This window comes from Zingiber officinale, chromosome 8B, assembly GCF_018446385.1.
Source record: "Zingiber officinale cultivar Zhangliang chromosome 8B, Zo_v1.1, whole genome shotgun sequence".
NCBI lineage: Eukaryota > Viridiplantae > Streptophyta > Magnoliopsida > Zingiberales > Zingiberaceae > Zingiber > Zingiber officinale.
The window spans coordinates 78,540,878-78,559,114 of record NC_056001.1 but is presented as its reverse complement, the minus strand read 5'-3'; the positions used below and the strand labels follow the sequence as shown (position 1 = coordinate 78,559,114).

Here is an 18,237-nt window from a genome sequence, read left to right as displayed (position 1 = left end):
TTGGTAGTAATGATGTGTTGCTAGATACCACTCATTACTTATGCTCCTAAATGGTTTTAGGGGCATTGCCAACGTTACAAGAACCTATAGGGTCACACACTAATTACAATTAGATGGAGATTAGGTTCATATGATGAACCAAGAGGATTAGATTCTTGTGATGAATCAAATTGGATTAAGAGTAATCCTAATTGGGCTAATTGAGTTGGACTCAAGTTGATTCATGTGTTCAATGAGTCTAATTTAGATTATGACTCATTGAATCAATTTAATTAAATGAATTAGATTCATTATATTAAATTGGCTTGAATTAAATGGTTGGATTAGATCAACCATGTGAGAGATTAAGTCAAGTTTGACTTGACTTGATAGGAAGAGGAAGAGTCAAATTTGACTTGACTATTTGCCACCTCACTTGTGAGTTGGCATTAAGTGGCCAATGATGATGTGCCACATCATCATGTTTAGCACATGTGTGTGCCACCTCATGGAGGTTACAAATCTCTTTAATGGCCACATTAAATGAGAATGGGGGTTACACTTCCCATTGTGGCCGGCCACTTTTCATAGTGAATGAGATTGATTTTTCATTCAAGTGAATTCAACTCATCTTCTTCCTTGCTCCAATTCTTCTCTCCCTCACCTCTCCATTGTCGAGACCTTCTTGGAGTGCTAGAACACTCTAAGGTTCTCCCTCCATCGATTTGTTCGTGTGGATACTTCTAGAGGGTTGTCTACTTTGACAATCTTGAGATCCGGCACCTTGGACGAGCGGGATTTGCGAAAGGCACGCATCAAGGATAAAAATCATACTCTAATGTAGATCTAGAGTTTGTAAACTCGTACTAGTAATGTTTTCGAAATTTTATTCTTCGCAAGGATCCGGTGGCGGGGGTTTCGGGGTTCCGCGACGCGAAAAAGCGGTTTTCGCGGCCCGAAGAACCCAACATATCATTACTACCCAAGTTACAAGAATGTTGAGATCCAACATCACCTTGTGACTACTAATTGTGACTCCTCACAAAATATGACAAGTGTCCTTCTGTCCTTGACATCTAGATTGATCAATGTGAGGCATAGACCGTGTCATCCTCTAATCAATCTAAATCTTGAACTCCAAGTAGACTAACTCAATCAAATGAGCTCAACATCTCATATTGACTCATTTGGGCATGGCCATGCACTTAGTGGTCTCACTCTTTCAAGAATATCGATGTCACTCCCGTCATATAGCAGAGATAGATCCCATCTACATCTCTCACACACTCCCGCATAATTTGTTACATACCCAGTAATCGCCTTTATAGTCAACCCAGTTACGGGTGACGTTTGATGAAGTCAAAGTACGTAACTCCTTATGTAGGGATCCATGGTGACTTCAGGTCCAAAGACTAGTAGTCATACTAATAGCCACATGAGAAAGTATATGACACTCATATAACGATCCATGATACTTTCTCATGGCGGGTCATTCAGTATACATTCTCCAATGCATACCCATGTGTTAACTTGATATCTCTATATCTATCACTTGTGAGATCATGTCATCAAGTTGACCTACATGCTAGTCTTATTGCATTAACATTGTCCCTGAATGTTAATACTCGACTAGGAATGATTAAGAGTAGTGTTCCCTATATCATCTCACTATCGATTCAACCAATCAATTGATATAGGTAAGAACCTTCTACTCAAGGATGCTATTATATTTAGTTTATTTGGCACCAATACAAGTAAGCATAATAACCAAAAAACCAAATGTCTTTATATATAAGAATATGATACAATGAGTCCATACAACAATCATCAAATGATTGGCTCTAGGGCTCTAACTAACATATACTCGAACGAATTTTACAATTGATATTCACCTCACCCCCTCTATCGAAACTTCACGATCCAACACCGAGGACATGTGAAAAGGTATTTTTTTGCCACAAAATGTTTCGATTGTCACGTCCCTCATAAATGCTCATTTATAGGTGGATGTCATGTGATGGCATACTTGATTACTGGTAGGGGAAGTACTTTGATACACCATCGTGAGGTGGAATTTGGTAAATGTTTAGGCTATCTCGTAAACATACAAGCAGAGAACTAGGACTGGGCCAATTCATAGCACAACATCCACCATTACAATGAAACCTTCGGCCTAGAACATTTTCTGAATTAAGGATTTCCTCAACTATTTCTTATTTTATTTTCACATTTTAGTTGAAAACCTCATAACAACCCATTATCGATTTTACCTAGTTAAATTTGAAGTGTAGAACCAACTAGAATTTAAACATCAATCCTCGTGGGATCAACTTTTATAAATTTTATTATTTGACAACAACTGTATGCTTGCAATCACAACATTAAATTTTTTGCGTCGTTATCAGGGATTGAGTGTTTTAAATCTAGTTAGTTTACATTAAAGTTTGTCTAGACAATTACTTCAGTTCTTTAGTTCTTTAATTCTTTAATTCTTTAATTTCTTATTCTTTATTCATTATCATTTCTTTACTACACTTTTAATTCTTGCAATTTTAATTCTGTAATTTGCTTTCTTAAAAATTTAAAAACAACAAAATTTAGTTTGCCTCTTATTAGTGTGTTTGTGTATGCGAAGAAACACTGCAGATCTTTTACCCGTTGATCTTGAGATCGATTGGACGTTTCATCTAAGATTAAATCTACAAAAGAACCAACAAGAGTAAGAACAAAGAGCTATGGCGAATAAACATTTGAAGGATTATGCAGTGTCTTATACAAGAGGGCCAAGATTCAGTATCTCCGTACCTACAGTTGAGGCCAATCAATTTGAATTGAAGCCATCTTTTATTTCTATGGTTCAACAACACCAGTATGGTGGTGGTCCGATGGATGATCCAAATCATCATCTTGATAACTTCAATGACTTATGTAGCATGATGCACATCAATGGAGTTCCTCCTGAAGCCATCAGACTATTATTATTTGGGTTTTCTTTGAGGGACAGAGCTAAGACTTGGCTAAATTCTTTTCCTCCAAATATTATCACTTCCTGGGCCCAGTGTGAGTAAGTCTTTTTGGACAAATTCTTTCCACCAAGTAAAACAACACACCTTCAAAATTTCATTGTAAGATTTAGGCAAACAGACTCTGAATCTCTTTACAAAGCTTGGATAGGTTTAAAGGAATGGGAAGAGACTGCACGCATCATGGATTGGAAAAGTAGCTCATGATTCACACTTTTTATAACGAGATTATTTATCACATGAAGGTTTCCTTGGATTCTGTTGTCGGGGGTGCATTAATAAACAAGAGCCTTGATGAAGTGGAGGATGCTGTTGAAAGTGTGGCATTGAATCATCACTAGTGGGCCTCAGAAAGAAGTTCAGGCAGGAGTAATCAAAATACTAGAAAAATACAACTTGGATGCCCTTGACTTAATTACGGTAAATCTTGATTCTCTCTCAAAGCAATTTGAGAATATGAATGCACGCCCTATGAATGTGATTTCCATATCTTGTGAAGTATGCAGAGCTTCATAACACAAGAAGGATGCTTGTCCTCTTGGAGCTATCAATATGAAAATATCATAAGTGGAATAGTGTGATGCTATTTGATAAAGAACCTTGTAAATGGATCGCCTTGAAATTCAGCTTGGGGAACGGTATTGACGCCACACTCAAACAAGATGAGAAGGTGAGTGATAAGGCATGGGGTTTGATCGGTACAAGTTGCCTTGATAAGATCAGAATTAGTTCTTTGCCTAAGAACTAGAAGGAAGCTCTCACGAAAGAGAAACTCAAATTTTCATTCAAATTCACATGATTTGTCATACAATAGTTCTCCTATTTAACATCCCCTAAGATCCACTATGCACTAATTATGCAATAAATATCATGCTTTCATGTATGGTATTTATTATCTACTAATGCAACTAATAATCCCTAATACTAGCTTAATGTAACCATGCATGCATGGTATTTTAATACTAGCTTAGGAACTCTCCAAAAATGCATTAAAACCCCACAAATGACATCAAAAATAACTTTAGAATCCCCCCCCCCCCCAAAAAAAATGCATACGAAAATGGTCCTCACGTTAGTTCAATTTCACTTTCAAATTGAAGGAATGTGATCCATTTAGTTGTTGCCTCCATTGTGCTTTGACCCTCCTTTTCCTTGAGCCTCATTATTAAGCCTTCCAAAGCTTGCTTCATTCTCTTAGTCTTGGACCTTGTCATGGGTCCCCCAATTCCCTTCAATGCCCCTTCTTGGTGCCTTCTTTAGGTGAATTCGTCCTCGAATTTAGTTCTTCATCACCTACATCAAAAGGACTCAAATATGCCACATTAAATGTTGCACTAACACCATACTCACCGGGCAAATCAATTTTTAAAGCATTGTTATTAATTATTTCCAACACTTGGAATGGTCCATCTCCACTTGGTTGAAGCTTTGATTTCCTTTGGGTAGGAAACCATTCCTTCTTCATATGAACCCACACCCAATCACCGGGTTCAAGGACAACTCTTTTTCTCCCTTTATTGGCTCGATTTGCATATTGCTCCATTTTCTTCTCAATTTGAGCTTTAAGTGCTCATGAAGCTTCTTCACATATTCTGCCTTTGTTTTGTCATCCTTGTGAACTAAAGAAGAAGTGTTAGGTAAAGGAAGCAAATAAAGAGGTGTTAGTGGATTGAACCCATAAACAATCTTAAAAGGAGAAAATTGAGTACTTGAATGGATCACCCGCCTATTATAAGCAAATTCAACATGAGGTAAACATTCTTCCCAAGACTTAATGTTGTTCTTAATAATTGCTCTAAGAAGAGTAGAAAGTGTCCTATTTATCACCTCAGTCTGGCCGTCAGTTTGTGGGTGGCATGTGGTGGAGAAAAGAAGCATTGTTCCCAGCTTGGTCCATAAGGTCCTCCAAAAATGGCTTAAAAATTTGGTGTCACGATCTGAAACAATGCTCCTAGGCATGCCATGAAATCTTACCACCTCTTTGAAAAACAAATCTGCCACATGAGTTGCATCATCCACTTTGTGGCAAGGTATGAAGTGTGCCATCTTGGATAATCCATCAAGTACCACAAAAATGGAGTCCTTATCTTTTTGAGTATGTGGTAGCCCTAAAACAAAATCCATAGACAAGTCATCCCAAGGAAAATTAGGAATAGGCAAAGGCGTGTAAAGTCCACGAGGTAATGTCTTAGATTCTGCTTTTCTACACACAATGCACCGTGCACAAAATTTATGTACATCATGTTTCATGTGTGGCCAATGAAAATATTCAAGCAGCATTTCTAAGGTCTTTTGAACCCCAAAGTGTCCCATTAAACCCCCCTCATGTGCTTCCCTAACTAGCAATTTATGCATGGATCCTCTAGGAACACAAAGTCTGTTATTCTTAAACAAGTAGTTGGGATGTCTAACAAACCCATTTTGTGATTTCTTTTCACATGCAACATATAATTGGGAAAACTCATTATCATGTACATACAATTCCTTAATATGTTCAAATCCAAGCAATTTAGTTTCAAGTATAGCTAACAAGTTATACCTTCTTGAAAGTCCATCTGCTACAACATTTACCTTTCCTTGCTTATGCTTAATCACATAAGGAAATTGTTCAAGAAATTTGACCCATTTGGCATGCCTTTCTTTTGAGCTTCCCTTGCCCTTTCAAATACTTCAAAGATTCATGATCACTATGAATGACAAATTCTTTAGGCAAAAGATAATGCTGCCATGATTGCAATGCTCTAACAAGTGCATTCAATTCTATATCATAAGTGGAATAGTTGAGAGTGGCGCCACTTAATTTCTCACTAAAATATGCAAGATGACCATCTTGAAGTAAAATAGCCCCAATACCCACATGAGATGCATCACATTCAATTTCAAATGATTTGGAAAAATCAGGTAAAGCAAGAATGGGTGCATGTGTGAGTTTATCCTTAAGTGTTTGAAATACATTTTCTTGATTCTCTCCCCATCTAAAACCCATGTTTTTCTTAACAATTTCATTTAGGGGTGTTGCCACTGTGCTGAAGTCCTTCACAAACCTCCTATAGAAACTTGCCAACCCATGGAAGCTCCTAACCTCACTCACAGTTTTAGGAGTTGGCCAATCTCTAATGGCCTTAACTTTCCCTTCATCAACCTGCACTCCTTTAGAACTTATGACAAAACCAAGAAAAACCACATGATTAGTGCAAAAAGAGCACTTTTCCAAGTTAGCATATAGTTTTTCCTTTCTAAGGACATGCAATACAGATTGGAGATGTGCAATATGCTCAACAAAACTCTTAGAATATACCAAAATATCATCAAAGTATACTACCACAAATTTTCCAAGAAATTCTCGTAAGACATGGTTCATAAGCCTCATAAAAGTGCTTGGTACATTAGTTAACCCAAAAAGCATTACCAACCATTCATACAATCCATATTTGGTTTTGAAAGCTGTTTTCCATTCATCCCCTTCCATTATCCTAATTTGATGGTACCCACTTTTCAAATCAATTTTAGAAAAGAAGCAAGCACCATGCAATTCATCAAGCAAATCATCTAGTCTAAGGATAGGATGTCTATACCGAATTGTGATGCTGTTGATTGCTCTACAGTCAGTGCACACCCTCTATGATCCATCCTTTTTAGGCACTAAAATTACGGGTACAACACAAGGACTTAAACTTTCTCTAACCCATCCTTTTTGCAATAACTTCTCCACTTGATTTTGTATCTCCTTTGTTTCTTGAGGGTTGCTCCTATAAGCTGGCCTATTGGGCAGAGAGGCGCACGGAATAAGGTCTATTTGGTGTTTAATCCAGGGCATTGGTGGCAAACCGTGAGGTACTTCCTTGGGAAACACATCCTCAAAATCCTATAAAATAACAACAACATCACTAGGCAAGAAGTTATATTAGATTCCAAGAAAGTTTCCTTGCACAAAAGAGGAAATATATGCTGCCTTGTCAAATAAGCTTTCTTCACCTCACTTCCTCTTGTAAACAAATTTTCTATTTTTTCTCTTTCTTTTCCTCATTCTCTCTTTTCTTTTAAATTTTGTCCTCAAAATCAAGTATTTTCTTTTTCACACACTCTTTCTTTTTCTTAAGCTCTCGCTCTTCTTTTTCTCTTTTCTCTCTCATTTTTCTTTGATCCTCACAAACCTCTCTAGGTGATAATGATACAAGTGTCACTTTGCGAGAATTGTGGACAAAAGAGAACTTGTTGGAGAATCCATCATGGTGAGCTCGCCTATCAAACTGCCAAGGTCTTCCAAGAAGAATGTGGTATGCCTCCATAGGCACAATATCACATAGAACTTGATCTTCATATTTGCCAATGGAGAAATTAATCAACACTTGCTGGTTCTGTAAAATACCGGAAAATGGGCGAATATTAATAAGGGAATTTTCCGGAATTTTTAGAAATTTTTCGGGAATTTTTCGGAGCTCGTACGGACGAGTTAACGGGGATAAAAACGGGGCCCGGAAAAGCCTGTTTAGGCTACCCCGTTTATGTGAGGAAATGTTTATATTTACATTTCCTTTTCTTTATTTTCTTTATTTTTCTTTTCCTTCCGCCGTTCTCTCTTCCTCGCCGAAACCACACGCGCCCGAAGCTTTCTTCCCTTGCCCTAACCGCCGGCCGGCGGTTTCTTCTTCCCGAACGCCGGCGGCCGGTTCATTGCCGGAGCCCTAGCACCGCCGCCCGACCGCCTACCCGAGCCAAACTCCTCACCTCTTCTCTGTCTCGGTGCCCTAGCCGCCGGCGACGCACCAAGCCGACCAATTCTTCTCCTCTACCGACGCCGACCACCTTTTGCAGCCCTAGCACCGGCCGCCAGTGCCCTAGCCGTGCGTACCCGACGCTGCCGCCGGCCGAGTTCTTCCTTCCCGCACGAAACAGTGCAGCGACAGCCGCTCCTCCCCGCTGCGTACGTTGATCCCGACTCCTCTGTGCCGGCACCCGAACCCTAGAGCCGACGGCCACCTTGTGCCCTAGTGCTCTTTGCCATTGATCAAGTCCACGGTGAGGTTTTGTTTGGTTGGAAATTTAGTAGGTGCAAGGATTTTTATTTTTTTGATCCGGTTTGCTTGTGGTGTGCTTTGGTCCAGCGATTCACCTGGTTGCCAGTAGCAACGATCTTGGCAGAGGATCATCAAAAGAGGGACTGTGAGGAAGAGGTAAGGTTAGATTGTTGTTTGGATTTGTAATCTTTAATTTTTATCCAACCTTGGATCAATTGAGTTGTTGGGCAGTGGCTGAAAGGTTGTTGTTTGTGGTGTTCTTGATCAAGCAACTCATCCTTGTTTCCAGTAGCTGGTTTTATTTCGACATCTACAATAGTTGATTGAGGTAAGGAGTAGTAATTTTGATTCATGATGTATGAATGAATTTGGGTTTATGTGTTGATCAGAGATTTGCCCTAATTTAGGGTTAGAGAGTTATTTAGCTATTTATGAGAATGTAGCTAAATAAAAATATATGCAATTGGTAATACAGGATCTTGACGCGAGACGAGTATCTCGGAGTCAGAATTGGACATTTCTATTGGAGGCGGGTACTTTTGACTTATGTCATTTGATATGCTTAGTAATTAAATTAACATGTTGCATTAATTGTGTTTCTTATCTGTTTCGGTTAATCACTACCCAAATCTTACATGCTTGATTGATTGATTGGTTTTGCATCTCGGGTATATTTTACCTGTCTATACATGCTTATAGGGGTAGTGATATGTCATGCTTGACCTTGTTCAGGACCTAGGTTTTATACCTTCTGTATACCTTTGGATTGTTTTGGATTCGTTGACCTTTGATGCATTTTTATATATATGTGGATTAGGTCAGGATATTCTTGTGGTTAGTGCCATGCACCATTTGCATGATTGCATGCTGTGCGATAGTCCGCTCCATTATTGTTGAGCACATCGCCAGTTACATAGATCTGCACACACCACCACTCATGGGTTAGTGGTCGATTCAGGCTGAGTGTGTTGCAGCAGGGACTCTGTTAGGCACCGTTGGTCCGCTCATGGGTAGTGTGACACAACGTGTTATCCGGCAGGGATTCCTCCCCGTCTTTGAGTACCGGGAGTTGAGAGCATTGCGCTCCCCCATCTATGATTTGGGGTAGGAGGATAGGTGTACTCCGACAGCATCCCGTCCACTCGGTCACTCATCAGGAGTAGTGACGACAGAGTGCACGGTTGTCACAGCCCTACCCACTCGGCCTCACTTTTGTATGAGATGATCGACTGGCGTCAGGGGTGACCAGGACGCATCATTGGCATCATATGCATGATGCATTTATTGCTTGTGTTTGTGGTTGCTGCATTTATTTGCTGCATATTGTTTGGATACCTATGTTTGACATGCATACAGGATTCCTATACCACTCGGACTGTTTGACCTTATACTCAGGACCTGGTTAGTACAGCATTCTCCTGTTTACTTCAGATGCATTTTTATCTTTCTTATCAGGAGACTGTACGCATGATTAGTGCTAGGTGTTGTTTCTTTACTTTGCATATCAACTGTACCTGCTGAGTGTTGGACTCACCCCGCCTCCATTGTTGATATTTTCAGGTTGATGCTGTCAGGAGGGAGTTCCAGTCGCTAGTCCTCACTGCATATAGTGCTGGTCCTGCAGACCTCCAGGATATGTTTGGTTTTTCTTTGGTTTCTTTCTGTTTTAGACTATTTGAACTTGTTATGTTCTGGATTTATTTGCTTATGGACATGTTATAGATTTTATTATATCGATGGATTTGGATTTGGTTTTTATTCTACTACATGCCTGCCTGGATGGCAGAAGAGGTGAGTTCGTCGGTTTTGAGCTTTACGAGTGTAGTTGAGTAGGGTGGTTTTTGAGTCAGAATATTATTACTGCGTGGTTGTGTCAGCCAGAGGCTGAATATATATATAAACTGCATGGTGATTGAATTTTTATTATTGTTATGATTCCAGCCGCATGTGGCTGAGTATTTAGTGCTTGTAGAAAATTTTTGATTGTCCGTCGTACAGGGGAGATGCTGCCGAAATTTTCTCGGACAGGGACTCTTCTGGGGGCGTGACAATTTAGTGGTATCAGAGCCAAGTTTTACGATCTTTTGTTTCATATTTTGGATTTTTGAGATTTATCTGATACCAATTTATTTGGTATCAGAGCGGGTTATGATACCTGCTTTTGGTGTTCTGGAGATTTATCGGATACCTCTTGTTGGTATTCTGGATATTTGGGTTAGCCAGGTTTGCGAGTCAAACTGGGCATTATCGGATTTTCGATATGGTTGTGTTTCGGATTTCCGTTTCGGATTTATTTGGATTTCCGGCGATATGTACGTTCGGAATTTTGAGGTCAAATTTGGGGACTGGACAGCGACGGAACATCTCCAGACAGCAAATAGGTATGTTGTTATTTTATGTTGGTTATATTGTATTGATATCTGTAATTTAATTTAACAGATATGAGACGATCTACTCGTATTGCTGCGAGACGTGGTGCTGGACGACCACGTGCGAGGACCACGGGATCTCTGGATATGCCAGAGATGCCCACTGTTAGTGAGCCTGTCAGTCAGGGACAGACTCAGGATGCAGCGGGAGCATCGGGCTCTCAAATCCCGATAGCTCCTATAGAGATACCTACTTTGACCACACCGACGGTATCCACGCCTACCCTATTTACAATACCATCAGGAGTACCATTGGTGTACCCGACATCTGCTCCAGCACAGCCTACGGCGTATTCAGTGCCACCACCACTTGGATCTACTGTGTATCCTATACCAGTGGCACCTGTACCCCCAGTGCCTATAGTAGCAGCAGCTGCACCATATCCGGTACCTTTTTCTACCGTACCTCTAGTTGCCACCACTTTTGTTCCCCAGGCAGTACCACCGACGGCTTATGCTCCGGTATATACAGCAGCATCGGGAGTTCCTCCTCCGATTTATTCCGCGGTACCACCTGTAGTATCAGCTCCAGTGTTTCCGCCAGTTCCTGCAGCCGTCCCGACACAGCTCACTGATATTGTCGCTGCACGAGCTAGGATTCCAGCACTGGCCGAGTCGATGAAGACTCGTTTCACTCTTTTCCGCGGGGATCTCGATCCGAGTATGGCTTTGTCGTGGATAGAGACTATGGAGCAGACATTCTTCTATATGGCTTGCTCCGAGTGGGAGAAAGCAGAGCTGGCTGCCTATCATTTACGGGATGAAGCAAATGCCTGGTGGATTACTCAGCGTTCTATTATTGGTGAGCGCAACGTCACATGGACCAGGTTCAGAGAGGCTTTTGAGAGCCGTTTCTTTCCACTGTCCTATCAGATGGCTCGCCGACAGGATTTTATGAGTCTGAGGCAGAATAATCGCTCAGTGACCGAGTATAATACTGAATTCCTCCGGTTGGCACAGTTTTGTCCAGAGTTAGTTGCGGAGGACAGAACTCGCATGATGCAGTTTATACAGGGATTGGATGGTTATCTGCATGTACAGCTTGCCGGATTAGGGATTACATCTTACTCTGATGCATTGAATCGAGCTTTGATGATAGAGTTAGCTCGGCAGACAGCATATCCGGATAGGAAAAGAAAGCATACGGGTCAGACATCAGGGCAGGTCCAGCAGACACAAGCGACGGGACAGCCTTAGAGTAGTCACAGACGGTCAGGTCAGGGCAGGTCCAGCAGACACAAGCGTCTCGTAGGCCTCAGAAATCAGGGCGGTCTTCTTCAGGACGTTCCCGGTTTTCTCAGCAGAACCGGCAACCACCTTCCGGTGATACTCATTGTTTCATATGTGGATCCAGAGATCACCTCACCCCAGCTTGCTCTCTGGGACAGTCAGTTTGCTTTTATTGCAAACTGCCGGGGCACCAGAGCCGAGATTGTCAGCTGAAGGCTCAGCACACGGCTTCCGGAGGGTCAGGTCAGAGGGGACAGTCTAGTCAGTCAGGGGCATATCGAGGAGGGCAGAAAGCCCAATCTTCACAGCGTCAGCAGGGAGCAGCTTCCTCCGCAGCAGCATTTGGCATGCTTGGACAGGAGTACTCCAGTGCTTCTGTAGCACCCCAGAGTTTTGCTCCAGGACCTTATTATCCGACTCAGGGGCAGTATCAGACTCAGTCCCAGCCAGCTGCACAGTATCAGTCACCATCCTCTCAGTCTTATCTGGCACATAGTCCAGCAGCGCCTCAGTGGCAGGCTTCTGCCCAGCCGCAGCAGCCGCTGGCAGTGTTACCACCTCCTCCTCCGCCAGAGACTGGTCGTGTTCATGCGATTACCAGAGAGGATGCTCAGCGGGCCGACGGATCCATTTTCCGCGGTACGATTTCCATTTATGCATTTACTGCTGATATTTTGATTGATACTGGTAGTTCGCACTCTTTTATATCCCGTACTTTTATGCGGGAGATTGGTAGATTACCTACTGTTAGGTTGCGGCGATTGACTGTCTCCCTACCGTCCGGTGATACTTTAGACGTCACCCAGGAGATCAGAGGCTGCCCGTTAGACTTTGGCAACATGATACTTACGGTAGATCTTTTAGTATTGGAGATGGTCGAGTTTGATGTCATACTTGGCATGGATTGGCTGTCAATATATCATGCTACCGTTGATTGCCAGACGAGGGTGGTCACCTTCCGGCCTCCGAACCAACCCTCGTGGAGTTTCACTGGCATCAGAGACGACGGCATCTCGATTATTTCAGCGATTCAGGCGCAGAAGCTGCTGTCTCACGGTTGTCATGGTTTTCTGTTATCGTTGATCAGTACTGAGGACAGTAGTAGTTCGCAGCTCTCCGACGTTCCTATTGTTCGGGAATACCCAGATGTATTTCCAGAGGAGCTGCCAGGGTTGCCTCCCAGAAGGCCAGTGGAGTTCGCTATTGAGCTGATTCCGGGAACCGCGCCGACATCGAAAGCTCCGTATCGTATGGCACCAAAAGAGTTGAACGAGCTGAAGGTTCAACTCCAGGAGCTTTTAGACAGGGGATTTATTCGCCCTAGTGTTTCACCATGGGGTTCTCCAGTTCTGTTTGTCAAGAAAAAGGATGGTACCATGAGGTTATGTATTGACTACAGGCAGCTGAATGCAGTTACCATCAGAAATAAATATCCATTACCGCGGATCGAGGATTTGTTTGATCAGCTCAGGGGTACATCAGTGTATTCTAAGATTGATCTGCGATCCGGATATCATCAGTTGAGAGTCAGAGATTCTGATATCCAGAAGACAGCATTCCGTACCAGATACGGTCATTATGAGTTTTTGGTAATGCCATTTGAGCTTACCAATGCTCCAGCGGTGTTTATGGACTTGATGAACCACATTTTTCTGGAGTATCTGGATCAGTTTGTTATCGTTTTCATTGATGACATATTGGTCTACTCTCGTTCAGAGGAGGAGCATGCACAGCATCTTCGCACAGTCTTGGAGATTCTTCGACGACATCAGCTGTACGCGAAGTTCAGCAAGTGTGCATTCTGGCTCAGTTGGGTTTCGGGACACGTGGTTTCTAGCAGGGGTATTTCAGTTGATCCTCGAAGATCGAGGTGTCACCGGTTGGGAGCAGCCGAAGTCGGTCAGGAGATCTGGGATTGGCCGGATATTACCGACGTTTTGTCGAGGGATTCTCGTGTATTGCTATGCCGCTGACACGTCTTACCAGCAAAGGCGTGAAGTTCATATGGTCTGAGGATTGCGAGACCAACTTTCAGGAGCTGAAGCGGAGATTAGTGTCGGCTCCAGTTTTGGTTTTACCTTTTGGAGAGGATGGATTTGTACTTTACACCGACGCGTCTCTACAGGGTTTGGGCGCTGTTCTGATGCAGCACGGCAGAGTAGTCTCTTATGCTTCTCGTCAGCTGAAGGAGCATGAGAAGAACTACCCAGTTCATGACTTGGAGTTAGCTGCCATCATCTTTGCTTTGAAGCTTTGGCGTCATCATTTATACGGTATCACATTTGAGATTCTCACTGATCATAAGAGTCTCAAATACATTTTCACTCAGAAGGAGCTTAATCTCCGACAGAGGAGATGGATGGAGTTCCTGAAGGACTACGATTGTACCATTAGCTACCACCCGGGGAAAGCTAATGTGGTTGCAGATGCTCTCAGCAAGAAGTCCAGAGGGACTTTGGCTTGTCACCGGACTTCAGTCACGGACTTGATTCAGAGTTTCTCGGAGTTAGAACTTGAGGAGCAGGGACCGACAGAGCAGGGTATTCTTGTTACCATGGTTGCTCAGTCGTCGATCAGGACGAGGATCCGAGAGGCCCAGGCTGGTGATCAACATTTGCAGTTCATTAGCAGTCAGATAGCTTCCGGGCAGCAGACCGAGTTTACACGAGACGAGGAGGGTATTATATTCTTCCGAGGCAGATTATGTGTACCTCAGTCTCATCCGGTCTTACAAGAGATACTTCAGGAGGCACACCGTTCTCGATTTGCGATCCATCCAGGCGGAACCCGTATGTATCGAGACTTGAGACGTTCCTATTGGTGGAACGGTATGAAGAAGGACATCGCGGATTTCGTAGCTAGATGTCTTGTCTGTCAGCAGGTGAAGGCTGAACACCAGAGACCTACAGGATTACTTCAGCGGATTCCTATTCCTGAGTGGAAGTGGGATCACATTACCATGGACTTTGTGGTAGGGTTGCCGAGGACACGACGAGGCCATGACGCGATTTGGGTAATCGTTGATCGATTAACCAAATCAGCGCACTTCTTAGCGATTCGGAGGACTGATTCCCTGGATCGATTGGCAGATCTGTATTGCCGAGAGATTATCAGACTACATGGTGTTCCATTGAGTATCATTTCGGATAGAGATCCACGGTTCACGTCTCATTTCTGGTAGAGTCTGCAGCAGGCCTTGGGCACACAGCTCCGTTTCAGTATAGCTTTCCATCCACAGACAGATGGACAGTCAGAGCGGACCATTCAGACTTTAGAGGACCTGCTGAGGTCATGTGTTATGGATTTCGGAGGCAGTTGGGAGGATCATCTGCCGTTAGTAGAGTTTGCCTACAACAACAGCTTCCATTCGGCTATCCAAATGGCACCGTTTGAGGCGTTGTATGGTAGACCTTGTCGGACACCCGTCCTTTCGGATGAGGTTGGAGAGGCTCAGTTGTTGGGACCTCATAGAGTTCAGCAGGATGCAGAGTTGGTCCGTACTATCAGACGGAGGATGTCAGAGGCGCAGGATCGCCAGAAGAGTTATGCTGATCGGAGACGCAGACCACTAGAGTTCTCTGTTGGCGACCATGTATTTCTGCGAGTTTCACCCACGAAAGGGGTGAAGAGATTTGGCCTCAGAGGTAAGCTGGCTCCGCGGTACATTGGTCCTTTCGAGATCTTGGAGAGGATCGGAGCAGTAGCTTACCGACTGGCACTACCACCGTCCCTGTCAGGCGTTCACGATGTATTTCACGTATCCATGCTGAGGAGATACGTGCCTGATCCGACACATGTGCTGGCAGATATTCCAGTTCCAGTTCAGCCTGACATTACCTATGAGGAGGTTCCGGTACGGATTCTCGACCGGAAAGAGCGTCAGTTGCGGAACAAGACTATCCGGCTGGTTAAAGTCGGATGGCAACATCATTCAGACGAGGAGGCTACTTGGGAGCTCGAGGATACGATCCGAGCTCGATATCCCCATCTTTTCACTTGAGGTATGTGATTTATTTACCGTTCAGCATTTATACTTTATATCTGTTGTTAGTACTTGCTGATGGTAGAAACGAAATTTGGGGACCAAATTTTTGTTAGTGGGGGAGAATGTAAAATACCGAAAAATAGGCGAATATTAATAAGGGAATTTTCCGGAATTTTTAGAAATTTTTCGGGAATTTTTCGGAGCTCGTACGGACGAGTTAACGGGGATAAAAACGGGGCCCGGAAAAGCCTGTTTAGGCTACCCCGTTTATGTGAGGAAATATTTATATTTACATTTCCTTTTCTTTATTTTCTTTATTTTTCTTTTCCTTCCACCGTTCTCTCTTCCTCGCCGAAACCACACGCGCCCAAAGCTTTCTTCCCTTGCCCTAACCGCCGGCCGGCGGTTTCTTCTTCCCGAACGCCGGCGGCCGGTTCATTGCCGGAGCCCTAGCACCGCCGCCCGACCGCCTGCCCGAGCCAAACTCCTCACCTCTTCTCTGTCTCGGTGCCCTAGCCGCCGGTGACGCACCAAGCTGACCAATTCTTCTCCTCTGCCGACGCCGACCACCTTTTGCAGCCCTAGCACCGGCCGCCAGTGCCCTAGCCGTGCGTACCCGACGCTGCCGCCGGCCGAGTTCTTCCTTCCCGCACGAAACAGTGCAGCGACAGCCGCTCCTCCCCACTGCGTACGTTGATCCTGACTCCTCTGTGCCGGCACCCGAACCCTAGAGCCGACGGCCACCTTGTGCCCTAGTGCTCTTTGCCATTGATCAAGTCCACGGTGAGGTTTTGTTTGGTTGGAAATTTAGTAGGTGCAAGGATTTTTATTTTTTTGATCCGGTTTGCTTGTGGTGTGCTTTGGTCCAGCGATTCACCTGGTTGCCAGTAGCAACGATCTTGGCAGAGGATCATCAAAAGAGGGACTGTGAGGAAGAGGTAAGGTTAGATTGTTGTTTGGATTTGTAATCTTTAATTTTTATCCAACCTTGGATCAATTGAGTTGTTGGGCAGTGGCTGAAAGGTTGTTGTTTGTGGTGTTCTTGATCAAGCAACTCATCCTTGTTTCCAGTAGCTGGTTTTATTTCGACATCTACAATAGTTGATTGAGGTAAGGAGTAGTAATTTTGATTCATGATGTATGAATGAATTTGGGTTTATGTGTTGATCAGAGATTTGCCCTAATTTAGGGTTAGAGAGTTATTTAGCTATTTATGAGAATATAGCTAAATAAAAATTTATGCAATTGGTAATACAGGATCTTGACGCGAGACGAGTATCTCGGAGTCAGAATTGGACATTTCTATTGGAGGCGGGTACTTTTGACTTATGTCATTTGATATGCTTAGTAATTAAATTAACATGTTGCATTAATTGTGTTTCTTATCTGTTTTCGGTTAATCACTACCCAAATCTTACATGCTTGATTGATTGATTGGTTTTGCATCTCAGGTATATTTTTACCTGTTTATACATCCTTATAGGGGTAGTGATATGCCATGCTTGACCATGTTCAGGACCTAGGTTTTATACCTTCTGTATACCTTTGGATTGTTTTGGATTCGTTGACCTTTGATGCATTTTTATATATATGTGGATTAGGTCAGGATATTCTTGTGGTTAGTGCCATGCACCATTTGCATGATTGCATGCTGTGCAATAGTCCGCTCCATTATTGTTGAGCACATCGCCAGTTACATGGATCTGCACACACCACCACTCATGGGTTAGTGGTCGGTTCAGGCTGAGTGTGTTGCAGCAGGGACTCTGTTAGGCACCGTTGGTCCGCTCATGGGTAGTGTGACACAACGTGTTATCCGGCAGGGATTCCTCCCCGTCTTTGAGTACCGGGAGTTGAGAGCATTGCGCTCCCCCATCTATGATTTGGGGTAGGAGGATAGGTGTACTCCGACAGCATCCCGTCCACTCGGTCACTCATCAGGAGTAGTGACGACAGAGTGCACGGTTGTCACAGCCCTACCCACTCGGCCTCACTTTTGTATGAGATGATCGACTGGCGTCAGGGGTGACCAGGACGCATCATTGGCATCATATGCATGATGCATTTATTGCTTGTGTTTGTGGTTGCTGCATTTATTTGCTGCATATTGTTTGGATACCTATGTTTGACATGCATACAGGATTCCTATACCACTCGGACTGTTTGACCTTATACTCAGGACCTGGTTAGTACAGCATTCTCCTGTTTACTTCAGATGCATTTTTATCTTTCTTATCAGGAGACTGTACGCATGATTAGTGCTAGGTGTTGTTTCTTTACTTTGCATATCAACTGTACCTGCTGAGTGTTGGACTCACCCCGCCTCCATTGTTGATATTTTCAGGTTGATGCTGTCAGGAGGGAGTTCCAGTCGCTAGTCCTCACTGCACATAGTGCTGGTCCTGCAGACCTCCAGGATATGTTTGGTTTTTCTTTGGTTTCTTTCTGTTTTAGACTATTTGAACTTGTTATGTTCTGGATTTATTTGCTTATGGACATGTTATAGATTTTATTATATCGATGGATTTGGATTTGGTTTTTATTCTACTACATGCCTGCCTGGATGGCAGAAG

At 43.4% G+C, this 18,237-nt stretch overlaps 1 protein-coding gene across 1 annotated transcript; it reads left to right on the top strand.

Moving 5' to 3' along the window:
* Positions 1-2,714: 2,714 nt before the first annotated feature.
* On the top strand, positions 2,715-15,667 carry LOC122013986 (the record flags this gene model as incomplete). Its single annotated transcript, XM_042570189.1, has 2 exons — positions 2,715-2,930; positions 15,209-15,667. Coding segments are annotated over exons 1-2 (675 nt in total), but the record flags the coding sequence as incomplete, so codon positions are not given.
* Positions 15,668-18,237: the final 2,570 nt, after the last annotated feature.